General features: G+C 50.9%; 1 protein-coding gene across 1 annotated transcript; it reads right to left on the bottom strand.

Moving 5' to 3' along the window:
• Positions 1-1785: 1785 nt before the first annotated feature.
• ptgfrn (prostaglandin F2 receptor inhibitor) lies at positions 1786-26490 on the bottom strand. The gene is made up of 15 exons (XM_023949153.1): positions 26238-26490; positions 24477-24589; positions 23988-24243; positions 20563-20967; positions 18760-19140; positions 14616-14756; positions 14374-14534; positions 14155-14275; positions 13725-13944; positions 13428-13615; positions 13003-13110; positions 3533-3719; positions 3343-3461; positions 3218-3268; positions 1786-2949 (listed from the first exon to the last, which is right to left on the bottom strand). The coding sequence occupies exons 1-15, from the start codon at positions 26287-26289 to the stop codon at positions 2834-2836; spliced, it is 2619 nt and encodes an 872-aa protein (XP_023804921.1). The 5' UTR covers positions 26290-26490; the 3' UTR covers positions 1786-2833.
• Between the last annotated feature and the right edge of the window lie 465 nt (positions 26491-26955).

Genomic DNA, 26955 nt, shown 5'->3' with positions numbered 1-26955 from the left:
TAGAAACCAGTTTAGACCCAGTAGAAACCAGTTTAAACCCAGTAGAAACCAGTTTAGACCCAATAGAAACCAGTTTAAACCCAGTAGAAACCAGTTTAAGCCCAGTAGAAACCAGTTTAAACCCAGTAGAAACCAGTTTAGACCCAGTAGAAACCAGTTTAGACTCAGTAAAAACCAGTTTAGATTTCGTATAAACCAGTTTAGACCCAGTAGAAACCAGTTTAGACCCAGTAAAAACCAGTTTAGATTTCGTATAAACCAGTTTAAACCCAGTAGAAACCAGTTTAAGCCCAGTAGAAACCAGTTTAAGCCCAGTAGAAACCCAGTAGAAACCAGTTTAGACCCAGTAGAAACCAGTTTAAACCCAGTAGAAACCAGTTTAGACCCAATAGAAACCAGTTTAAACCCAGTAGAAACCAGTTTAAGCCCAGTAGAAACCAGTTTAAACCCAGTAGAAACCAGTTTAGACCCAGTAGAAACCAGTTTAGACCCAGTAAAAACCAGTTTAGATTTCGTATAAACCAGTTTAGACCCAGTAGAAAACCAGGTTAGAATGTTCTAAACTTTAGGGAACCTGAACAATAACTCTGATGTCTGAAGACATTTAGAAAAGTTTGAATCTATGTGGAAAGTTAGTCTGATTCATTTTCAACCAGAATAAAATATTATAAAGACCCCCCCCCATGAAGGAGGTGAACCCAAATGGATCCCATTTACACTAAAATGTCTGAACTCTGACATTTGAAAACAATCCTCTGCTTTAGGTCATCTGAGGAGTTTAAGTCTGCAGAACCCCCACCCCCCGCATCATCATTCAGGGAGGGGGGCATTTCATCCAACTACAGAGGAAGTGACATCACTTCTTTATGCCTCTTCCTCCCTTGACCCGCCCCCCTCCATCATGGTTCTCTGCCGTCAGTCTGGCGGCGTCCTCAGAACGGCGCCGGAGCGTTTGCTTCTGATTATCCATGACCTTGTTGATAAAGTTTTCTTATCAATGTTTCTGGTGTTTTTCCAGAGCTAGAGGACCAGCAGGACCAGCAGGTCCAGCAGGACCAGCAGGACCAGCAGGTCCAGAAGGACCAGCAGATCCAGCAGGTTCAGGAGGACCAGGTGCTCTGGACCGCAGCGGCGCCAACGGTCCAGTCAGACCCAAACAAAGTTCCTCAGGATCTGTAGAACTTCTAGGATGTTCTGCTAAACCAGCGGCCCGTGTCCCTGCAGGGGGTCATGTGACCCAGAGGTCAGCCAGTCCCAGTTCAAGGTTTCCTCGGTTTCTGAATGGGGGGGTGTGGGGCGGGGCCTGGTGGCAGGGTGGGAGGGGCCTGTGCAGCAGCTGAACAGTCAGTGGAGCTGACGTTTCTCACTGAAGCTGACCCCCCTTTTACCCCCCCTCCGTGTCCAGCTGCCAGTGACAGTCAGGTCAAACTAATAATAAATCAGACCCCCCCCCCTCTGCCCCCCCGCCATGTGTTGACAGTCTCCATGGCGAGGTAACCAAAGGCCACCGCCGCCACATTCCTGCACGCTCACACGTGTGCGTTAACATTTACTCTGGGGGGGGGCGCCGCCTGGACCTTTCCTTCCCAACCCCCCCCACCTTTTTGGATGAGATTCACACAAACTCCATCAGTCTGCAGGTCAAAGGTCACCTTCCTTTCAAAATAAGAGCTTTGAGCAGTAAAGTCATGGATGGGTGGGGGGGGGGCATCCTATGAGGGAGGGGGGTCTGTGAGGACATGGACACATTAACAGACGGGTTCTATGTCCCGACAGAAGCAAACGTTTATTAAATGTTTATAAAATGATTTTATTGAATCTTTGTCTCCATGAATCCAAACATGACCTTAAAATCCGTGAAATGAAGTTTGTTTCCAGGAAACGCCGCCGCCGTTTTCCCAAAGACTTCCTGTATGAATCTGAAATGTTTCTATAAAAAAGCTGCTGACGGACACCAGCAGGACTCTTCCCGCCTTTCCAAACCTGTTTCCTTCACCTTTGCTCCGTTTCTATTCTGGGGAACCGGCAGAACCCGGCCGGAGCGCCGCTCTGCTGACGGACGCCGTCCAGGGAGACGGCGCCTCAAATATAGCCACGCTTTCTGCTGAGTCATCATTTCCATCAGATGTTCTTTCCTCTCCGTGGTCTCCAGAACCGCGGCGCCGCCCGTTAGCTTAGCTGGCGCTAGCATGACGGCTTACATTGAAAAGTGGTGAACAGGAAGTGGAACGGCGTGCTGGATGGACGCTTGGCGCCAAAACATGTAACCACAAACAGAAAGAACACACATGCACACACACAAGAACCACAGCCTGACCGTGTACGGCTGACAGGGCCGTGCACACGCCCACGTGCACACGCCCACGTGCACACATCTCTCAGTTAGAAAATCTCTTAAAATCTATGTTAGAGAACAAACGCCGTTCTCTGTTCCAGTAGGAACGTTCTGGGGGGGCGGCCCCTCCAGTGCTGACTGAATACTTTGGAACAGGATGTTCACCTTCAGCCGACAGGAGGAAAAGTTTTCGCCCCCCGCCAACCCCCCCAGCAGGATTCACAGTCTGGACGCCGGCGCGTGAAGAAAAGCGGCTTTTCTCCAGCAGACATCCGTTTTTCCCAGCTGGCAGTGAAGTCTCCAGCAGACCCCCCCATAGACCCCCCCGACACCCCCACTGCAGAGTCCAGAGCACCCCCCCGAAGCCCCGCCTCACTCCCACCGCCCGTCGGCCGCGACCAGCTGGGTGTCCCAGAAGTCGCTGTTGGGCGTGTGTCTGTGGAGTGGGTGGAGCTTCTTCCTGGCGCCGCGGTGGGACGGTGGTTGGGGGGGTGTATGTCAGTCCTTGTCCGGGAAGAGAATGGGAACGCCGCCGTTCCTGCCGCCACTCCTGCCGCCGTTCCTGCAGCAGCGGGCGAAGAGGAGGCCGAGGAGCACCGAGAGGAGGCCCACCACTGCAGACACAGGGAGGGGGGACGGGGGGGGACGGGGGGGGACGGGGGGGGATGCATCAGAACCTACCGGACCAAAGCGGAGCTGCTTAGAACGAGCCCAGAACCTTTGTCACTGCCCCCCACGCCACAGTAGAACGGAGGAGAACCAGAGCTGCTTCTAACATTTAGAGTGGAGCATCAGATCCGGTTCTCCATGTTCTACGTTCTCAGGAGAACCTCACTAGAACCCAGTGGAACATCCTTCACAGAGACAAGAACAGGAAGTTACCCAGAGAGGCGGCGGCGCCGTACAGGAGCGGGAGCTTCAGGGAGTCCCACACTGCAGGAGAAGAGGAGAGACCCTTAGCAGCGTGTTCTGCACCTGAGGACGCTCACCTGTGGGCGGGGCCTCACCTGCAAACCTGACCGTCAGGAAGAGTCTGCTGGAAGTCAGCTCTCCGGCTTCGGTCCAGGCTCCCGTGGCGGCCGACACGTACCACGGCGTGACGAAGCACTGGTACTCGCCGCTGTCGCTGCAGGAGGGCGGAAAGCGTCAGCTCGGCGGCGTTGGTTGGCTCACCTGTGCGGACGGACGAGCTCTCACCTGGACTGAGTGCCGTGGATGCTCAGCAGGAAGCTGTCGGCGTCTTTGCGCTCCACCGAAACGTCGCTGGAGGAGTTCCGGAGCGCCTTGCTGACGACGCCAAAGCGGCTCATGGAGCCCACCAGGACCGGTGCTCCGCCCCCTCGCAGGCGGCTGAAGTACCACCTGACTTCGTACGCCACACTACCTGAGGGACGCAGACGGCAGAAACAGGATTCAGCAGACCTTCCAGTTACAGAGGAAGCCAGAGAACATCCAAGGAGGAGCAGAGGAGACGCAGGAACAAAGAGCTGGAGAGTCAGGAGGAGGAAGAGGAGGAGGAGGAAGAGGAGAGACAGGCGGTCATTAGTCTGTCAGGGAGAGAAGAACCATTAGGAACCACGAGGAACTCGCAGAGCCCGAGTCATCCTCCTCCTGGAGACAAAACCAGGATGAGGATCAAGAAGAAACCGTTCTGGTCCAGGAAAACCAGAACGACGAAGAACCGTTTGAGTCTTCATCAAGTTAGAACGCTGGTTTATGAGAATCAGGATGAAAACCAGGAAACGACGCGCAGCCTTCCAGTCAGGAGAACACAGAGCATAAACACGCTAGGAACACGCTACAAACAAGGCTTGCCATGACCTCCAGAGTTCCATGAAGGCCGCCAAGAGAACCTCTAGCCAGACACCATAGAGCTGCTGAAGAAAAGTCCAACGTAGCAGATTTACAGGAACACAATAAAAACACATGTGAAGAGGAGGAAGAGGGGGAGGGGGAGGAAGAGGAAGAGGAGGAGGAAGAGGAGGAGGAGGAGGAAGAGGAAGGGGAAGAGGAGGAGGAAGAGGAGGAGGAGGAGGAAGAGGAAGGGGAGGAGGAAGAGGAAGAGGAGGAGGAAGAGGAGGGATGATCCATGAGGAGGACACACAACCTCTTCAGAGAGATGGATAAATGTTTCTGATCAAACATTACCCACAATCCCCCTGTTCATCTCCTCCTCATCCAGATCTCTTCATTTTACTTGGGGGGGGGGGGGGGGGGTACTGTCATTCCCACAGAGATGAAGAGCAGAGCTCTCTACCCAACCAGAAGACAAGGCATGAGACCACACTGGGGTGGGGGGGGGGGGGGGGTGGGGGGGGGTCAGCTGGCTGCTTGCACCCCCCCTGCCCCCCATAGACTGGGGGTAGCTCTGTGATCTCCAATGTGAGGATCTCTGCATGGTGTTCCAGGAGTTCTAGGATGAACATGGTTCTGGAGGTTCTGGTTCTGTTTCTACCTGAACCTGAACTGTTTCCATCGGTGGTTTGAACAAACTTTATTTAAACAGAAATAAACCATAAAAACAGGACGAAAGTCAAAGCAGCTAAAACGAGAAAAGAATCCATAAAACCTTCATCTACGACCCCCCATGAAGAATAACGGCTGCAGATGAAATCATGTTTTTGTTCTTTACCACATAATTGCATTAGAACACCCCCCCCTCCCCACCAGCAGGAGTCCACAGGGGGTTAATGGAGGAGACGGTTCCTTCACCATCAGACATCAATCATTTCAGAGCATCATTACCCCCCACCCCCCACCCTAGAGGAGCACACAGCCCCTCAAGAGATGATACCGCACCCCCCCATCCTAACCAGCAGTGTGACACCCCTCAAGTGTGAGAGCAGCAGTTCACTCAGATCATCAAACAGCATCTGATCTTCTCCCCGAGGGTCTTCAGGCAGCTGTCTGCATCAAGGGGGGGGGGGGGGGGGGGCGCAAAGACACAAACACTTTCAGGAGTAAGATCACCCCCCCCCATCCGCTGTGTTCAGAAAGGTGATAATCAGTGACCTTTGAAGAATTACATCATCCCCCCCCTTTATAGTCTGCCCACTTTCAGGGGAGGAGTCCCTTTGAGACCCCTCCCCCTTTACTGGGTCTGGTTCTGCTTTCCTCTCTATCACCTTAATGACAGCTTGGAGCAGGATTGAACCCACAACCTTCCCTGTAAAGAGCGTCGGCAGCCAGAAGTCATAACTCAGAGGGTCGTGAACCAGAGTGCCGGCAAACAGAGCATCGTGAACCAGAGCATCATGAACCAGAGCGTCGTAAACCAGAGCTTTGTGAACCAGAGCGTCATGAAACAGAGCATCACCTTCCAGCTTGCTTAGAGCAGATTTGAACCTAAAACCTTCCCTGTAAAGAGCGTCAGCAACCAGAGTCTCAAGAACCGCAGCGTTGTGAAGCAGAGCGTTGTGAACCAGAGCATCGGCAAACAGAGCGTCGTAAACCAAAGCGTCGTGAACCAGAGCGTCATAAAACAGAGCTTCAGGAAGCAGAGTGTCGTAACCCAGAGGGTCATGAAGTAGAGCGTTGTAAACCGGGGGGTCAGGAACCGAAGGGTCGTGAACCAGAGCGTCGTAAAACAGTGCGTGATGAACCAATGTCGGCAAACAGAGCATCATAAACCAGAGCGTCGTAAACCGCAGCATCCTGACCCAGAGCGTCGTAAACCGCAGCGTCGTCGAACAGAGCGTCGCAAACCGGAGTCGTAAACAAAAGCATCGTAAAACAGTGCATCATGAACCAGAGCATCGGCAAACAGAGCGTCGTGAACCAGAGTGTCATGAACCAAAACGTCGTAAACCGCAGCGTTGTGAACCAGAGCATCAGCAAACAGAGCATCATAAACCAAAGCATCGTGAAACAGAGCTTTGTGAAGGAGAGTGTCGTAAACCGGAGGGTCGTGAACCAGAGCATCGGCAACCAGAGCGTCGTGAACCAGAGCATCATAAACCGCAGCATCGTTCACCGGAGGATCCTGAACCAGAGCGTTGTGAACCAAAGCATCGGCAATCAGAGCTTCGTGAACCAGAGCATCATAAACCGCAGCGTCATAAGCCAGAGCGTCGTGAACCAGAGCTTCAAAAACCGCATGAAACAGATCGTCGTGAACCAGAGCGTCATAACCCAGAGGGTCTTGAAGTAGAGCGTCGTAAACCGGAGGGTCATGAACCTGAGGGTTGTGAACCAGAGCGTCGTAAAAGAGTGCGTGATGAACCAGATTGTCGGTAAACAGAGCATCGTGAACCAGAGCATCATGAACCAGAGCGTCGTAAACCAGAGCTTTGTGAACCAGAGCGTCGTAAACCGTAGCATCATGAAACAGAGCATCACCTTCCAGCTTGCATAGAGCAGATTTGAACCTAAAACTTTCCCTGTAAAGAGCGTCAGCAACCAGAGTCTCAAAAACCGCAGCGTTGTGAACCAGAGCATCGGCAAACAGAGCGTCGTAACCCAGAGGGTCATGAAGTAGAGCGTCGTAAACCGGGGGGTCAGGAACCGAAGGGTCGTGAACCAGAGCGTCGTAAAACAGTGCGTGATGAACCAGTGTCGGCAAACAGAGCATCATGAACCAGAGCATCATGAACCAGAGCGTCGTAAACCGCAGCATCCTGACCCAGAGCGTCGTAAACCGCAGCGGCGTCGAACAGAGCGTCGCAAACCAGAGTCGTAAACCAAAGCATCGTGAACCAGAGTGTCATAAAACAGAGTTTTGTGAAGTAGAGTGTCGTACACCGGAGGGTCGTGAACCAGAGCATCGGCAACCAGAGCGTCGTGAAATAGAGCGTCGTAAACCGCAGCATCGTTCACCGGAGGATCCTGAACCAGAGCGTCGTGAACCAGAGCATCGGCAAACAGATCGTCGTGAACCAGAGCATCATAAACCGCAGCGTCATAAGCCAAAGCGTCGTGAACCAGAGCATTAAAAAACCGCATGAAACAGATTGTTGTGAACCAGAGAGTCATGAACCTGAGGGTCGTGAACCAGAGCGTCGTAAAAGAGAGCGTCATGAACCAGAGTGTCGGCAAATAGAGTGTCGTAAGCCAGAGCATCGTGAACCAGAGTGTCATGAACCAGAGCATCGGCAACGAGAGAGTCGTGAACCAGAGCGTCTTGAACCAAAAAGTTGTAAACCGCAGAGTTGTGTACCACTGTCGTAAACCAAAGCGTCGTGAACCTGAGTGTCATAAAACAGAGCTTCGTGAAGTAGAGTGTTGTAAACTGGAGGGTCGTGAACCAAAGCGTCATGAACCAGAGCATCTGCACGATATCGTCATAAAACAGAGCTTCGTAAGCCAGAGCACAGTGAACCAGTGCATCAGCAAACAGAGCGCAGTGAACCAAAGCGTTGTGAACCAGAGCGGCGTGAACCAGAGCGTCATGAACCAGAGCATCAGCAACAAGAGCGTCATTAACCAGAGTGTCATGAACCAGAGGGTCATATACCAAAGCGTCGTAAACCCTAGCGTCGTAAGAAAGTGCCACTTGAATCACAGCATCGGGAAACAGAGCGTCATGAACCAAAACGTCGCAAACCGCAGAGTTGTGAACCAAAGCGTCGTGAACCAGAGTGTCATAAAGCAGAGCTTCGTGAAGTAGAGTGTGGTAAACCGGAGGGTCGTGAACCAGAGCGTCATGAACCAGAGTGTCGGCAAAAAGAGCATCGTGAACCAGAGCATCATAAACCAGAGCTTCGTAAACCAGAGCGTCATAAACCGCAGCGTCATAAGCCAGAGCGTCGTGAACCAGAGCTTCAAAAACCGCATGAAACAGATCGTCGTGAACCAGAGCGTCATAACCCAGAGGGTCTTGAAGTAGAGCGTCGTAAACCGGAGGGTCATGAACCTGAGGGTTGTGAACCAGAGCGTCGTAAAAGAGTGCGTGATGAACCAGATTGTCGGTAAACAGAGCATCGTGAACCAGAGCATCATGAACCAGAGCGTCGTAAACCAGAGCTTTGTGAACCAGAGCGTCGTAAACCGTAGCATCATGAAACAGAGCATCACCTTCCAGCTTGCATAGAGCAGATTTGAACCTAAAACTTTCCCTGTAAAGAGCGTCAGCAACCAGAGTCTCAAAAACCGCAGCGTTGTGAACCAGAGCATCGGCAAACAGAGCGTCGTAACCCAGAGGGTCATGAAGTAGAGCGTCGTAAACCGGGGGGTCAGGAACCGAAGGGTCGTGAACCGCAGCGTCGTAAGCCAGAGCGTCATCAACCAGAGCGTCGTGAACCAGAGCGACATGAACCAGAGGGTCGGGAACCAGAGCGCCGTGAACCGCAGCGTCGGGGCCAGAGCGTCATGAACCCTAACCCTAACCAAAACCCAAGAATCATAAATCAGAGGGTCCTGAAGTGGAGCTTTGTGATCCAACTGAAGTTCAAAGGAATTTTCAATCTTCTCAGTGAGGAGGTGAAGGAAGGATCCGACTGCAATTCTCATTTTAAATCAGTTACATCAGGATGCTGGGGGGGGGGGGGGGGGGGGGGGGGGGCATGGATAAAAAGAAGGTTGGTTGTTGGGGAGGGGGCAGAGTGGCTGGGGGGGCAGAAAATCAGAGCTCATAAAACTGAAATGGTCGTCTGTGGAAATGAAAAGTCTGATTGGATTTCTGTGAAGGAATCCCTGGAGGACAGTTGGAGTAAAACACACCACAGAGCTGCATGAGTGTGTGTCTGTGTGTGTGTGTTAGCATGCGTGTGTGGGTGTGTGTGTTAGCATGTGTGTGTTCATTAGCATGTGTGCTTCAGCAGAGCTTCCTCTCTCTGTGAGCTTCATGATCCAACTTTCAGCAGACTTCCTGAAGAACTTCTGCAGCTGAACCACAGTATGAGGCCAGAACTGTCTCATAATCCAAAAAAACCAAACAGTCACATTCATGACTGTAATTTTATGCAAATGTGTATTTGGAAATGTAAACTACAGGTTTCACAAACACCCGCTGTGTTTCAACATCCACACTAAATGTGTCTCAAGTGCACAATAAGTGTATCATATGGAAGTGATTCTGTAGCATAATTAAAAATAAAATTCCAAACTAGAAATGCTTTTTCATTTTCAAAATGAAGCTGCATTTTTTGACTCAAAAATAAAATGAAAAAGCAATCCTTCAAATTTTTTTTCATTTTCTACTTCAACACCGCTTATTCTGTCAATTAAAATGATAATTAAAAAGGTATTTGACATTTCGTTTTCAAAAAGTTCTCTGGTAAATGTGTAGCAAAATTCATTTAGAAATGTCTAATTTGACAATTAAAATGGATTAACAGAAATGCTTTTTCATATTCGACATAAAAACTGCTTATTCTGTGACATAATTAGAATGAAAATGCAAAGAGGGGATTGCCTTTTCATTTTCACATCCACCCTGTGAACATTGTCGCATTATTCAGTTAGAAAAAGCAGCGAGGAGGCGGGGCGATGACGTCACTGTTTTCTCCGTGTGTCCGCCTGCTAACAGACGCATGCTAGGAGCAGCTTTGTGTTAGCGGCATAATCATAACAGTAATTAAAGCACATTTAGAAGATCGTCTCCTGCAGCTTTGGGCTGATTTTTCTGTTGGATGACAGCTGGAGTCCCATCAACAGCTGGAGCAGATTTCACCATGCTAACGTTTGGAGGAATCAAACGTTTGCTGGTTGGACGTCATCGCCCCGCCTCCTCGCTGGAAAGGCTTTTTCAAAATGAATAATGCGACAATGTTCACAGGGTGGATGTTAAAATGAAAACGCAATCCCCTCTTAGCATTTTTGTTTTAATTAAGTGACACAGAATAAGCGGTTTTAAGTACAAAATGAAAAAGCATTTTGAAGGATTGATTTTTAGTTTTGAGTCAAAAAATACAGCTTCATTTTGAAAATGAAAAAGCATTTCTGGTTTTGACTTTTATTTGAAATATGCTACACAATCGCTTCCATAGTATCACACATGCATGCTGCTTCTCACAAATGTGCACGCTGTGTTTCACAAAACACAATAAATGTTTCAGAAATGCACAACAGATGCTTGACAAACATGATTTTTAGGTAATATGGGCCATTCGATTGGCTGAAAGCGAACACGCCTGCTTTGCTGATGAGTTTGATTGACAGATTCATTAGCCAATGATGACATTAGTTGACCTGAAATTCACATCAGGGATTTCTCTCACAAATGTGGGGAGTTTCACAAATGGGGGGGGTTGTAAATGCACATCCTGCAATTCACCTTATGCGTTTGTGAAACAACGTGTGCGTTTGTGAAACAACGTGTGCGTTTTTGAAACCTTTAGTGTGCCTTTTTTGAAACAATGTGTGCGTTGGTGAAACCTTTAGTGTGCGTTTGTGAAACAACGTGTGCGTTTGTGAAACCTTTAGTGTGCCTTTTTTGAAACAATGTGTGCGTTGGTGAAACCTTTAGTGTGCGTTGGTGAAACAACGTGTGCGTTTGTGAAACAACGTGTACATTTGTGAAACAACACGTGCGTTTTTGAAACCTTTAGTGTGCGTTTGTGAAACCTTTAGTGTGCGTTTGTGAAACCTTTAGTGTGCCGTTTGTGAACCCTTTAGTGTGCCTTTTGTGAAACAACGTGTGCGTTGGTGAAATGTGTGCGTTTCTGTAACCTATAGTGTGCATTACCAAATTGATAACACACATTTGCATAAAATTACAGTTGTGAACACGTGTGTGTGCATTTCTGGATCATGAGACAGTTCTGTCTTCATAAGAAAGTGAAGGATGGGATTCAAACCCCAACATGCTGGAAGGACGCCGCAGACTCAGACTGAATCTGCCCCTCAGGGGGGTGTTAAGGGGAACCCTACAGAACCAACAGAACCTGCTGCTCTGCCTGGTTTCTAAAGATGTTTCCACCGACCGGAGCCGTCTGTCAATCACAGGACCATGGGTGGAGTTTCAGAGATGTTGGAGCTCGACAGAAGCAGCACCAGAACTCTGAAGTCTGACCCAGACTTGGTTCTGGCGGCGTCGATGATGGAAGCGTCTGAGCATCAGAACACCATCAGCAAGGTCATGGAGAGGGTTCTGGTCCGGGTCAGAGGTGGTGGTCCCCGTCCTCCAGACTCTCTGCTTCATCCCCCCCCCACCCCCCCTTTAAATTCCCTCCTGCTTCTCTGAGGGTGGGAACCAGCTCGGTGCTCTTCGTCTCCTCCTCATCCTCTCCCTTCAGCTCCTCCATTCAGGGCTCTCTCTCTCTCTCTCTCTGGCCTATTCTTCGTCTGCCTCGTTCGGCCTCTGCGGCTGGCTAACGGAGCGTGAGATTGGCTAATTAACGGCTGCCTGGCAGCCGAGCAAAGACAGCCGTGTAATCTGCATTCTGAGGAAGAACGGGGGGGGGGGGCTTCCATTTTCTTTTTTGCTGCAGCCTCCAATCTGATCAGGAAATGAGGCAGATTATTGATAGTTATGGATCACCGATGGGGGAGGGGCTTCAAGTTGGAGCTTCCTCCTGGTGGCTCAGAGGCCACAGGGGCGTGACTCCAGACTGACCCCCCGGGGGAACCTCCGCCTCTGTGCTAGGAGGGCAGAAACATTCACGGGGGGAGCCTATGACCCTCCCCAGCACGCTCCTGAGGAGAGCGGCGGCAGCTAGGCTCCGCCTCCACGTGCACAGCAGCATTCCTGCAGGCAGCCGTGTGTCTGCATGCAGCGGCGCGCTCAGATCACAGGATAAGATTCAGCCCCCCCCATGAACAACAAAGGCTCCAGGATGAAGGAGCTGTCAAACATACAAACCCCGCCCACAAATATTAATATACGTTTCCATGACGACTGAACTAAAGACCCTTTTTTTATTTTAAATAAGAACCTCAAACAGCAAAGAGGGGAAGACTTTTGATTGACAGGCATTATTGCCCCGCCTCTTTGACGACTTAAGGGAATGCGTGGGTTTGATGATGTCATTTCCTGCTGGAATGTAGAGATCAACAGAGAACGAGGCCGGGTCCTCCTGTTACACTGAGACTACTACAGCTTTTGACCTGGATGTGTCCAGATGAAGCAGGTAAATTCTTCCAGGTGTTCCAGGTGTGAACGAACTCTAATGTCCTGAAGCTTCGTCCTGTGACAGACACCCCCCCCCCCCCCCCCCCACAGCAACAAGCAGCCACACAAACAGCTGTGAGTCACGAGGCAGGCCTCACCCCACAGGAGAACAAGCAGCAACAAGAACTTCTCCTTTTTTAATCCCAAAGGTATGAGCTGTTGCTCAACCTGAGCGTGCCGGCACCGCCCCCGGCCCGACACGGCCGGCACCGCCCCGGCCGGCACCGCCCCGACACGGCCGGCACCGCCCCGCCCTGACACTTTGGTGAAACTGGAAGACATCGGGATCCGAAACCGCTCAAAACGTCCTCACTGATCCTCCTTAAAGGAGAACGCCGTTCAAACACCAGAACCACTGGAACCAGATCCGTTCAGTACTGAACCACTAGGGGGCGTCATGGCAAAACACATGAAAAACATGGCCAAGACGCCATAGATTGATCACGTGTCACATGTACAGTCGGTACTTTAAGCCAGACTGTCAGTGTTGCTGGAGTTGTGTACTGATATTTGTGTGTTCTAATGTTCAATGATGTTTCATTGTTACCACATGTCTGTGTGTTGTCGTACTGGCTGCTGTTGTGTACTGGTCTGTGGCGTTTGTGCGTGGTTGTCGTACCGGTTTGTGGGGACGACCCCGACAGCGTCAGCGAACACTCCATCGTGGCGGTCTCCATCGGGAAAACGCTGCTGGAGTTGGAGTGGAGGTTGATGGAAAACGACAGACCTGCGATGGAAGAGGAAGTACAACATGCTTCACTTCCTCAAAAACAGGAAGTACAGAAAATAGGAGAAACAGGAAATAGAACAGGAAGAATAGAAAACGGGAAACGAGACAAATAGGAAGTAGAGCAAACAGGAAACCAGAAAAAACAGGAAATAGAATAGGAAGTAGAGCAAACAGGAAACCAGACAAACAGGAAGTAGAGCAAACAGGAAACCAGAAAAAACAGGAAATAGAATAGGAAGTAAAGCAAACAGGAAACCAGACAAACAGGAAGTAGAGCAAACAGGAAACCAGACAAACAGGAAGTCAGAACGTACCGTTTTCCTGAAAATCTATCCTGACTTTGTTGGACTCGGAGGACACCACTTTGGTCCAGGTCTGGCCCGGCTTCTGTTTTTTAAAGGCTGTGACTTTGCACCAATAGTAGCCTTTGTCGGAGAGCTGCACGCCCGCCAGGCGGAACCGGAATTCCGCTGCTCCAGACTTGGTCAGAACCAGAGCATCTCTGCGTGAAGAGCAGACAGACCATGGATGTACACGTGGTCCATCATGAAACCCAGAGTCTCTGCACACCTGTGCAGCAGATCAGGTAAAAACGGGCTCGGACCGCGTACCTCCTGTTGGGTTCTGTTCCCGGCCCGTGCTGCATCACGTTGTCCGGGTTCAGGGTCATGATGGTTTTGTTGTCCCCTCCAAGGCCGTCCTGCCACTGGATTTCCACAGAGAATCCCGGATCATCCAGGTTCTCGGGGAAAGCCTTACAGCTCATTTCAAACGTGGCCCCGCCCACTGACGCCTCACGAACCGTTTTTGCAGCAACATTCACCACCGGGTCTGGAAACAAAATCCGACATGGTCAACACAACAAAAGGGGGGCGATGCTATTGCTAATCAGGAGCCTCTCGGGTCAAAGGCCATTGGCGACGCCCACTTCTGCACCAGCGCCTATAGGGTGGGCGGAGTTTGCCTGGTGAGCGGAGGTCACAAAGTCCAAAGCTGCAATCAAGCAGGAAACCAGTGCGGTGAAGAAAAAAACCTCCTTACTTTTGCGGACCCATCGGACAGGCAGGGGGGGGCTTTTGTACTCGGAGGTCTGGGTGGCGTCTCCCTGGCTGCTGACGCTCCACGAGGAGACAGTGCAGACGTACTCGCCACTGTCCACGTCCTGTGGAGCAGAAAGTCAGTCAGCCTCCAGCCGTCAGGATGCTGAACGGCAGAGCGGCGTGGCGGCAGAGCGGCGTGGCGGCAGAGCATCCTCATCACCTGCATCTGCAGGAAGCGCAGCTTGAAGGCGTTGGGCTGGACTCGGCTCAGCGCCACGGCCCCGCCCTTCAGACGCTCAGCGTACACCGGTCCTGGGATCAGGTTTCCGTGAGCATCTAAGGACGCCACGGTGTGAGCGGTGGCGGGATTGTTGGCGTCTCCTGTAGAAAATCAGACAAGAATTTGATCAAGCCAGGAAGTTCTTCAGGTTCCTGCTTTCAAAGGAAACAAGTGTGAGGAACCTGGAGCGTGCTCCCATTTCACGGCCAGCCGGCTTTGTGCTGGCAGGTGGGCGATGGCGCTCACGTTGCAGTCCAGCTCTGCGGGGTCGTCCGTGGTGGTGGGGGCCAGAGCGGCTTTGAGGGTCAGAGTGAGGTTTGGCTCTGGGGAGAAAACAGAGAGAGAGACGGTTCAGGAAGACAGCTTTGGACTAAGACATCACCTAGGACAACACCTAGGACATCACCTAGGACGACACCTAGGACATCACCTAGGACATCACCTAGGACATCACCTAGGACATCACCTAGGACAACACCTAGGACATCACCTAGGACAACACCTAGGACATCACCTAGGACATCACCTAGGACATCACCTAGGACATCACCTAGGACATCACCTAGGACGACACCTAGGACATCACCTAGGACATCACCTAGGACGACACCTAGGACGACACCTAGGACATCACCTAGGACATCACCTAGGACAACACCTAGGACAACACCTAGGACATCACCTAGGACATCACCTAGGACAACACCTAGGACATCACCTAGGACATCACCTAGGACAACACCTAGGACATCACCTAGGACATCACCTAGGACATCACCTAGGACATCACCTAGGACATCACCTAGGACCTCACCTAGGACATCACGTAGAACATCACCTAGGACATCACCTAGGACATCACCTAGGACAACACCTAGGACAACACCTAGGACATCACCTAGGACAACACCTAGGACATCACCTAGGACATCACCTAGGACATCACCTAGGACATCACCTAGGACATCACCTAGAACATCACCTAGAACATCACCTAGGACATCACCTAGGACAACACCTAGGACAACACCTAGGACATCACCTAGGACATCACCTAGGACATCACCTAGGACATCACCTAGAACATCACCTAGGACATCACCTAGGACATCACCTAGAACATCACCTAGGACATCACCTAGGACATCACCTAGGACATCACCTAGGACAACACCTAGGACAACACCTAGGACAACACCTAGGACAACACCTAGGACAACACCTAGGACATCACCTAGGACATCACCTAGGACATCACCTAGGACATCACCTAGGACATCACCTAGGACAATACCTAGGACAACACCTAGGACAACACCTAGGACAACACCTAGGACATCACCTAGGACATCACCTAGGACATCACCTAGGACATCACCTAGGACATCACCTAGGACATCACCTAGGACATCACCTAGGACATCACCTAGGACAACACCTAGGACATCACCTAGAACATCACCTAGAACATCTGAGGGTCTTCAGAAACATAAGGAGAACCTGAAGCCTTCAGGTCAGAGAGGATTCCTGATCAAAACTGCTTCTAAGGTCATAGTTCATGGAGCAGAAAGGAATATTTGGCTGGGATGGTAGATCCACCAGATCTACCTCTCTGACCTCTGACCTCCAGCAATGGGAACATGCGTGGCATCAGCAGCAGAGAACACGTCTGCTGAAAGCACGTACAAGAATGCGCTACACGCAGGGTTCCTGAACACGCATCACATGTGCAGTGAGAACGTAGATCTGATGGGGGGGGGGGGTCCCAGCTCCAACCCCCCCTCCCCCCCAGCAAGGATTCACTTTCACAGAGCTCTGATGTTTCACAGCTTTCACATTTCATCCAGAGTGGAGCCAGGATGGAAATAGACCTGAAACCGCACTGAAGCATGACTGTGTGTGTGTGTGTGTGTGTGTGTGTGTGTGTGGGACTGTGTGTGTGTGCGGCAGGTGCTCTCAGCCAGACACACGTTACAGCTTTACACACCAGTAAGCACTCACACTTGTGTTTGGCAAAGGTAGTTTGTGATGTCAGCTGGACATCAAGCACAATCAGTGACTCACACAACGTCACCATCTGTTACAGCACAAACACACACACACACACACCCACACATACACACACACACGATCATCCTTCTCTTTCTGGTCTTAGAAATGAGAAAAAACCAGAATAAATCCTGAAGTCAGACATCAGATCTTCTCGTTTTCCAGATCTGCTGACTCAGCCTTCACAGATGCTGACTCAGCATTTCCCATGCCGTCTGTCTGACCTCCACTGGTGGCGGACCCAGACCCAGACCCAGACCCGGACACAGACCCAGACCCCTGTCCGAGTTCCAGCTGGGTTCTGTTCACTGCTCTGGAGATCCAGCAGCCTGATTTTCAAAGTAAAGCCCTCCAAAGTGAGTCAACACTGTGGGAGGGGGATAAAGTTGCATCTGGGGGCTTTACAGCATTACCCCCCCCCCCCCCCCCCCCCCCCCCATGACATTAAGTGAAAGTGACAACAGGAACAAACTGAATTTGTTGCCGGGGGTGGGAGGAGCTGTTGTTGGTGCTGGGGGGGTTCATAACTTCTCCAACTCCGTCCCTCCATGTAAAGGCAGTGCCTGCAGCAAAGCATCATGGGAGCAGGTCTGGCTGCACATCAGCAAACAGGAAGTGACTGGCTGCTCGGGTCACGGGTGAAGACGTGGTTTGTGGGCAGCAGAAATGTCGCGCTGGTGTCCTCGGTTCCAGCAGATGCAGCATGAACCCCCCCCAGGAAGACCGCCGCAGACACAGAACGGGGCTGCAGCACGCGGCATTTACAAGTCCACCCCCCCTCAGAGGGGCAATGGGGCGTAAACAGAAGGACCGCTCCGCTGTGCCGCCATGCCAACTGACCGCCAAATCTCCAAATGCGACAGAGATCCTGCAGCCCCCACGCCGGCGGCCACAGAGACGAGGGTTTGAAACCGCTCAGAGGGACGTTTGCTCCACAGTCGCCCACTCTCAGCTCATTACTGCTGCTTCCTCTGAATGGGATTAGTAATGTGAGCCAGCGTTTCTGCAGGAACCAAACCCACAACCTCAGGATGTGGAGGACGGACTCTTATTGTGAAGCAGCACAGCAAAGCTGCAGAACAGGAACCGCGTTTATGGAGGGACGTTTATGCCCCCCCCGCCCTGCTGCACAGAACCCTCTGAGTTCCACAGGAAAAGAGGAAATATTATTAACTTTTCTTTGCCTTCAAAAAATAACACTGTTTTCACATTCCTTGTGTCTCATCTCGCTTGAACGCAACAAAAAAACAGTTTTTTTAAAGAAAAAATACTAATTTGAAAACTAAAAAACATGAAAGCAAAGAAAAAGAATCAGAAATCAAATATTTCATATGTTCATTAGCATCGTGGCTCTTGGAGAAAATGTTCCAGCTGAGGTTCCTGGAGAACGGCTCCTGAGAACCAGCCCCTGTTTTCTCCTAAATGGCGCTGACCCGCCCGGATAAGCGGGTCAGCGCCATTTAGCGGTTTGGATGTCAGACCAGCCTGACATCCAAACCCGCTGAGCCAGTTCCTGCAGACACCAAAACAATGGAGGCGGCACGGAGAACCGGCCTGAGACCGCCTCTGCAGCCGGCCCGGTCCACTTCACCCAGCACAGCACAGGCATGCATGTGGAGCGCGCGCACGTATGCATGCATGTGGAGCGCGCGCACGTATGCATGCATGTGGAGCGCGCGCACGTATGCACGTGGAGCGAGAGCACGTACGCATGTTTTTCAACTAGGGCTGCACGATATGAAGAAAACTCGCGATATGCGATATCAGTGATTAATATTGCGATAACGATATAATTTGCAGTATATAAACAATTAGCAAAACAACCAAAAATATTATTCCCATTCCATTACAACAGCTTCAAAATTACACTACAAATGACCCTTGTTAACATAGGAAGCGAACATACAACATAATAGGGCGCCATCCGATTAGTTAACAACGTGAAGGGGTCCATCTGATTGGTCAAATGCAGAAAGGGATTCTTTCAATCCATTAAACACTTCAAGCTGCCATTAGATTGTGTGGCCACATCTAAGGTAACCATTTATTGCAAATTTGCTGTCTTTTGCGATATGCATATTGCACAGCTTGATATTGCGATAACGATAAATTTGCGGTATATTGTGCAGGCCTAATTTCAACTGTTAGGGGCGGGGCTTAAAAACAACCCCATGGAAACACTGAAGCTGGTCTTCAGCCACAGACAAACATCTGTAGTGTGGAGAACCGCCGTGTTCTGGGTCGGTTCAGAGCACTAAGGGTTCTGCTTTCACTCACTGATCTCGGAGACCTTCACGGTCACGGCGTCTGACGTCTTGTCGGCGGTCTGGAGCCACGCCCCTCCCTGCTTCACAAAGGCCCGGGTCCTGCAGGCGTACCGCCCTCCGTCCGCGCCGCTCACCTCCCTCAGCTTCAGCCGGTACTCGCCCGCCCCCGTCCTCTCCAGGCTGAGCCCCGCCCCCTTAGAGGAGTTGGAGCTCACCACGCCGCCGCGCTCCATCCGGATCAGCTCTCTGCCGTCCGCCAGCCAGCCCACCTCCAGGGCCAGAGCGTCCAGCGTATCCGCGGCAACCGAGCACGTCAGGGTCAGGGTGTCGCCGGGGTAGAGGAGCAGGGAGGACGAGGAGGGGGAGGAGGTCTTCACGGTGAGGGACTGGTCTGGACAGGAGAAGACGGAAAAACCAAAATGAGAAGAATGTCACTAAAAAAAACTCAGCAGAGAACCCCCCCCCCCCCCCCATAGGAACAATGCAGCACAGAACCTCTGTTCCATCTGTAAAACATGGTGGGGGGAGTATCATGTATGAAGGTCGACTCAATCAGCTGTGAGGCAGAACCAGCCAATCCCATTTGTTCCTCAGTGGGTCAGAGGTCAGGGCTGTGTCAGAATTCCTTCACTACTTAGTGAATCTACATTTCCAGAATCCAGAACCCTAGAAATTTCCCAGAAGTCTCTGTGAAAAACCATCCATGCTCACTAGATTGGTGAATATAGACCAGAATGCATTGCGTCTGAACTATTTAAATGTATTTTTTAATAAAGCATCAATGTTTTTATCTTCAGAACTGTAGATTCATAAATAATCGTAGCAAAAAGCTCACATCAGCTACGTGAAACTGATGACATCATCCTCGCCGTTTGAAAATAAGGTGATCATGGAGTCTGAATTGGTGTTGGATCTAGGGCACTAGACCCGCTCTACAGGGTTCTAGTAGGTAGGGGTCAGGGCGGGAATTCTGACAGTCTGGTTTTCCAGAGTTAGCATTTTCCAGGTCAGGAGAACATGACTGGCTGTGGCCCCGCCCCTGATGGGAGGAGTCAGAAGGTAAAGAAGGAATCCCTTCAAACCTGATCTGAGTCCTGATGAAGATCCTCAGATCCTCAAATGTTCCCTTTCAGATGCCTCCATGTGGAGAAACCCTATTGCATTATGGGATGGAACAGCAGCTTCAGCAGGAACGTTCTCTCTGGGATGGGGGCTCCAGTGAAATCCTCCCGGGGGGGGGGGCTGCGGCCCACAGCAGCAGTGAAATCAAGTCCGTCTGTCCAGAATCTCAGGCTGATCTGGACTCTAAATTGGTTTCCAGAACCAACAAAAGGCAGCAGGTGGGGGGGGGTTGGGGGGGTCTGTACGGTGTCTGGACGAGGACAAAAGAGACAAAGCCGACTCTGTTTGACTCTCCTCATCCTCTTTACTCAGACTCTTCATCACTCCAACCCCACTGAGGAGGACTCTGCAGCACAGATATCAGATACAGGAACCACGGCAACCAGAGGAGGGGGGGGCTCTGGGGGCCTCAATGCTAGCGGGGGGGGTCAGAGAGCTCCTGAGAGAGCGAGCACAGAAAAGACTTGGAAGAGAGAGAATCTCTTCAGACAGGGATGGGGAACTCTCCCACGCCCCCCCCTCAGTACAAAAGCAGCATATTGGGGGGTGGGGGGTTTAAAGCTAAGACCTACCGACTGGCTCTGCCTGCAGCAACAGAGGACCTCTCAGGTCACCTCTAACCTCCCTAGGAGGCGGAGCTTCAGCTGAGCGTGTGGAACAGTAAAAGTGAGATGAAGAGCGGCCTTCTCACCTGTGGGCGTGACCGTGACCCGCCCCATCTCAGTCACGCTCTGCACGATTTGGACCCACTTCCTGTTCTCGCTGGTCCACTCGGTGCCGGTGCATCCGTACACGCCGCTGTCAGACGCCATCGCTCTGGAGATGACCAGCTGAAAGACGCCGTTCCTGCCAGGAAGGAAGCGTACGCCCCCGTCCAAGAATCTCTGAGCCACGCCCACTCCCACCGTCACTCCCTCCCCAGGACCAAAGGTGAGGAGCTCCTCGGGGGAGGCGGCCTTCTTCACAGACCAGCTGACGGACAGGTAGGTGGAGTGGGTCAGGTCCCGGGTGACGTTGCAGGCCAGGACCAGGTCACTTCCCTCTGGAACCACTGGAGGCGGGGCTTGAGGAGAGACCTTCAGGGACTTGGGGATGACTGACAGGAGAAGAACAGGAAGTGAGGATCTGGTTAAAGACAAACAGACGACAAAAACAATCCTACTGCCTCCTGGTCACATGGTGCTTGGTGTGTGTGTTTCTATGTGTGTGTATTTAGGTGTGTGTGTTTCCATGTTTCTATGTGTGTATTTAGTTGTGTGTGTATCTAGGTGTGTGTGTTTCTATGTGTGTGTATTTAGGTGTGTGTGTTTCTATGTGTGTGTATTTAGGTGTGTGTGTTTCTATGTGTGTGTATTTAGGTGTGTGTGTTTCTATGTGTGTGTATTTAGGTGTGTGTGTTTCCATGTTTCTATGTGTGTATTTAGTTGTGTGTGTATCTAGGTGTGTGTGTGTTTCTATGTGTGTGTATTTAGGTGTGTGTGTTTCTATGTGTGTGTATTTAGGTGTGTGTGTGTATTTAGTTGTGTGTGTTTCTATGTGTGTGTATTTAGGTATTGGTGTTTCCATGTTGGTGTGTGTGTATTTAGTTGTGTGTGTATCTAGGTGTGTGTGTTTCTATGTGTGTGTATTTAGGTGTGTGTGTTTCTATGTGTGTATTTAGGTGTGTGTGTTTCTATGTGTGTATTTAGGTGTGTGTGTTTCTATGTGTGTATTTAGGTGTGTGTGTTTCTATGTGTGTGTATTTAGTTGTGTGTGTTTCTATGTGTGTATTTAGGTGTGTGTGTTTCTATGTGTGTGTATTTAGTTGTGTGTGTATCTAGGTGTGTGTGTTTCTATGTGTGTGTATTTAGTTGTGTGTGTATCTAGGTGTGTGTGTTTCTATGTGTGTGTATTTAGGTGTGTGTGTTTCTATGTGTGTATTTAGGTGTGTGTGTTTCTATGTGTGTATTTAGGTGTGTGTGTTTCTATGTGTGTATTTAGGTGTGTGTGTTTCTATGTGTGTGTATTTAGTTGTGTGTGTTTCTATGTGTGTGTATTTAGGTGTGTGTGTGTATTTAGTTGTGTGTGTTTCTATGTGTGTGTATTTAGGTATTGGTGTTTCCATGTTGGTGTGTGTGTATTTAGTTGTGTGTGTATCTAGGTGTGTGTGTTTCTATGTGTGTGTGTTTCTATGTGTGTGTGTATTTAGGTGTGTGTGTTTCTATGTGTGTGTGTATCCGTGTGGAACGGGCTGGGACGGATTCTGGTGAATGTGTTACACCAGTCGCAGCTCGCCTGGCTCCGCCTCCTCCTGTTCTCCACACTCCTCTTCCTCATTCAGGTCTGAGGAAGAGGAGTGTCAGGGTGTGCGTGGGGGGGGTGTGTGCAGCGGTCAGACTGAGGGGGCGGGGCCTAAATGTGACGCATGTTTGCATAGAGCAGAGGATCTTTGGACGGCTGCAAACAGGAAGTGCTGGAAGATCTGAAATGAGGAAGAGTTTTGTGTAGCCTTCATTGTTCCACAAAACGAAAGTGAGTGAGTTGTGTTTCTGTGGTGCTGCTGCTGACACAGGCTGTAACGTCAGATACAAACACACATGAACTCACACACAGATCACAACTTTAACAAACAAACCTGCAGGAAAGTTTCCAACCATATTAGGCTCAGAAGGTTTGGCCACGCCTTTTAAATGAGGTCATGTGACCTGGACGCTCCAGAGCCTCCGTCCTCTCCTGAAGGTGGACGTTTGAAATGATTTCTAGTTACAGTTCAGAAAAATCACTTTTCTTCAAACTAAATCAACACCATCAATTCCTACGTACGACCGGTTCCTGACTGCAGGTTCTCCGGCGGTTTAATGGCGAGGAAATATTCCACATTCCTGCTCTGAACCCTCACCGAACCATGATTCACAGAAATCCCAGAATTCCTACATTCTCCTGTTTTCATCCACGTCTTTCAAGGATTTTCTGAAGATTTAAAAAATAACAGGTCCCCAACGCAGGACGCCGCCTTTGACCAGAGTTCCTTTGACCTGAACTGAACGCAGGTCTGAATCCTCTTTGGCCGCATTTCCACGGCACGGATCAAGTGACCCAATTCCCATTTTTCCTCTCATGGCACAGATGGGATTTGACATGTGAAGGTGTGATTCAGCATGGGTTCAGATTTCCTCAGATGGGATCCAGACCAGCGTTGGGCCATGTCCCTTAAAGTGGCCGTTGACCATGTTTGCTGTCAACCATCGGGGTGGACTATTTTTAATTTTTATATAATTGCTATTCGTTATTTTATTTCCCAACTAATGACTCATCCGGGATGATCCAGTATAAACTGAGGGAAGTGACTTTAACAAAAAAATAAACAAAATAGAAAGAAGTGTTGTCCTCTCCGACACTTGACTAGTCAGGTGGACCGGCGGAGCGCAGCCTTTCAGCTTTGTGTTTGGGGGGAAGGGGGGGGGGGGTGCTTTGCTATGTGTGGGAGACTTAAGACTGCGATCCGATGTCTGACATGTCTATGTATGAAGCCTCTCAGTGGAACTCATTTCCTCTTCCGGTATTTCAAACCCTACTGCACACGTGTGAATCATTTATTCTGACCTAAAGTGTGACCCCATGTGAACGTTTGTTAGAATCTGAAAACATTTCTGGTTCCATGAACACGGTTGGATTCTAATCCGACCATTGATCCCATCAAGACATTTTGCACCGCGGCTTATGGCGTCCACTCTCAGCGTGGGGGGCGTGGCATCACCATGGTGTCTCTCCATCGGGATGTCAGTCACCCATCACCATGAACGATGGTATCGTCCATCGGCACAACCCTACTTCAGGCCTCATTCACATGTGGAAATGAATCGGACATGAATCGGATGCATTAGCGTGTCCATGTTAGCAGACACATGGGATGTTCTCCAGTAAATGTGAGTCGTCCGTCAGTGACGTCATCTCACCACCGACTGACATCACATGACTTATTAAGGTGCGTTCTAACCACAGATAAATCCGTCCACCCTGATCAAATGTGATCGACTGCTGCTAACCAGGACTCCAACCACCAGGAAGTAGTTCTCAGAAACAGAGGGTTCAGAGGTCATGGTGTTGGCCCCTCCCACCGCTCCGACAGCCTCCTACCTGTCAGGATCACCTGAGCCTCGTAGTTCCCGGAGGTCACTGAGTCTGTGCTGGGCGTCCTGCACCAGTAGGTCCCAGAGTCCTGCGCCGTCACCGCTTTGACCCTCAGCTCCACCACGTTATCCTGCAGCCGCTTTATCGTGATGTCGCCGGACGCCACGCGGCTTCTGAGCGCGGCGTCCGTGAAGTCGCTCTCCATGGTGGAGATGATGTTGATCCGCCGTTTATCCTCTTTGGACATGATCCAGTCGAACTCCTGATGGGGGGAGAGGAGGGATCAACCATCAGTGGAAGCAGCTGCTTTCAGCTCCTCCTCTGACCTTTGACCCCAACACCTTTACCTCTGACAACACCTGGTACAGGTGATCAGCAGAAACACCAAACAGCATTTTGGTTGTTTATGTATGCTGTGATTCAGAAAGTACTGCTAAATCCATGTGGAAATATTGGGGGGCGGGGCTTACAGGTGTGCTGTGATGTCATCCTCACCTGCTCACGAGGTCCATCGTATTGCGTGACATCACACCTGATGGAGACCGGCTCACCTTCCACTCTGACCAACGGACCAGGAGGCACTTTGACGATCCGGGCCTGACTCTGACCTTTGGGGACCAAGAGATCATCATCATCATCATCACCACCACCATCATCATCATCATCATCTTCACAGGTGAACGTAAACAGGAGGAAGAACGTTCACGTTGGGCCAAACTCCCATCACAGAGGACTCATGACTGTAGAGTATTATGGGATGTTCCTCCTGCCTCAGCAGCTTCCACTGACCCGTCCATCTGACTTTGGACCCGTCCTTCATCCTCCTAACAGAGTCCAGGTCTGACGTGTTGAGAAGGTTTGGTCCAACAGGACTCTGGAGCGTCAGACCTGGAGCCAGACCTGGGGCCAGACCTGGAGCCAGACCTGGGGCCAGACCTGGGGCCAGACCTGGAGCCAGACCTGGAGCCAGACCTGGAGCCAGACCTGGGGCCAGACCTGGAGCCAGACCTGGAGCCAGACCTGGAGCCAGACCTGGAGCCAGACCTGGAGCCAGACCTGGTTCGGCTTTAAAAAGACCTGGGTGGTCCTTCAGCAGGCCAGCGGGGATCTGGGTCGGCCTGTTGGGTGGAGGGTTTCTCCTGCAGAAGGTCAAGGCGTAAGTGGCTGACCGTCACGTTCAGGGTTTGATTTCCTCGTGTCAGACGAGACGCTTTGCAGAGCAGCCATCAGACCACAGCCGCCGTCTTTTTTAAAGCGTCTGCGACTCTTTCTGACCACTTCCTGAAGTTAATTCAGTCCAAAGCAGAAGGTCTGGAACCGGAGCGTCCAAAGCCTGGCGTCCAATGGCACTTCTTCAGGTTTATACCCTGACACGATAGAGACTGTTGAGACCGCCTTAGGTTTATACCCTGAAGACACGGAACCTTCATGCTAACCTAGAACGTTCTCCACCAGCTTCTCCTGAGAAGTCCTGTTTGAAGGAGAACATGCAGGGTTCTCAGAGTTCTGTTTCAGTCCAGATCTTTCTGGGTTTAGGAGCAAACGCTCCACCTGAAAACCTGCAGTCGGACTCTGGAGGAACACCTGAGCGGAACCACAAACGGACTCAAACGGATCCAACGGCCTCAGGTGGAGGATCCACAACCTCTAAGAAACTCGAAGGAGGAAACTCCCCAACAGTCACGCAGGTGAGTCCTTTCCATTGATGACGCGCTTCTCACCTGACTGACGGTTAATCCCAGCACAACAGGTACACACCTGTCCAACTATCTCACCTGGAAGCAGAAACTGACCCTGTTTTAGGGAAACTCCTTCCGCCTCCATCGCGAACCCCCCTCACCAAACCCCCTTCCTACCGGTTTTGATCTCTTTAGGAGACGAACGCTCTGAAGAATCGTTTGTGGGAATATTTGAGCTTTTCTAAAGCCGTTCTTTAAATCGGCCTGACTCTGCTGACACGTTTTAGCTTCATATTTCTGATTTTCCCCTGTGAACCGCGGCGCAGACAGGCAGCAGGTGGACGCAGCTAGCCGCTGGGATTTATGACATAAAGTTTAAAAATACGTTTAAAATAGTTTTTGTCATAAATCCTAATGATGCCGAATTCTTTAGCAGACCCGTTAACCCGCACATTTTCATAACTGGACCCTTCAGAGCCCACGGCTAGCGGTCAGGCGGCGATCGTTTCCCGCTGGTCGGAGCGCTAACGGGCTTCCGTACAGCCGGAGCGGAGGAGCTGGAGCAGCCACGACTTACCCACACAGAGGAGAACCGCCAGCAGCGCGAGCGCGCGCACGCGCCTCTCCATGTTCCCGGGCTCTTCCCTGAAGTCTCCCGCTCCGAATCCACACGTTTCCCGCCGCGGCGGAGGAATCCAGGTGAAGTACCGGAGCAGGTGGAGCGGTCCGGGGAAGGGGGGGGCAGACGGAGTCAGAACCGAAACCCGTTACGGAGAGAGAGAACCGAACCGGCTGGAAGACAGAGGCGGAATGGGAGCGGGGGGAGAGAGCGACCGGAAGTTAGGTGTCTGTCTGTGGGAGGGGCGGAGGAAGAGGGGCGGGCCCAGGTGAAGGGGAGAGGACCCGCCCCCAAAACCAAAAAAGGAGGAAAAAACGTTTTTATTGATGGAAAAAGAAACAAAAACGTGAAAAGACAGAAACGAAGGATTTTAATGTTTTAAGACGAATTATTGTTTCTTTGAACCAAAAATGATTGACAGCTCAGTTTCTCTCTGATTTTACTGCACTTTGGAAAACATCATGAATCTGTTTATTGTTTTAAGCACAACAAAATAAACATGTATTTGTTTTTTTAAATAAAACTTTATTGATCTGGAGAGTGAGAACAGAAAGGGGGAGAACTCAGAGCCCTGTGGAGCTCCTGTACTGCAGAACCCCCTCCACCTGTCTGTCCAGGAGGCAGCTGGGGGTCCAGGACGCCGGGTGAAGGTCCTGCCCCATCGTTCCACGCACCA

Source organism: Oryzias latipes, chromosome 2, assembly GCF_002234675.1.
Source record: "Oryzias latipes chromosome 2, ASM223467v1".
Classification (NCBI taxonomy): Eukaryota; Metazoa; Chordata; class Actinopteri; order Beloniformes; family Adrianichthyidae; genus Oryzias; species Oryzias latipes.
The sequence above is the reverse complement of the archived record's forward strand: the minus strand, read 5'-3'. Positions and strand labels throughout refer to the sequence as shown.

What these genes read in the sequence shown, in the direction of transcription:
- ptgfrn (XM_023949153.1), bottom strand. Translation starts at nt 26,289, where the DNA reads ATGGAGAGGCGCGTGCGCGCGCTCGCGCTGCTGGCGGTTCTCCTCTGT. An exon ending in GGCGGTTCTCCTCTGTGTGG is followed by an intron (nt 24,590 to 26,237) that starts GTAAGTCGTGGC and finishes TGGTCCCCAAAG; the next exon opens with GTCAGAGTCAGGCCCGGATC. An exon ending in CCTGACGGTCAGGTTTGCAG is followed by an intron (nt 3,269 to 3,342) that starts GTGAGGCCCCGC and finishes CTTCTCCTGCAG; the next exon opens with TGTGGGACTCCCTGAAGCTC.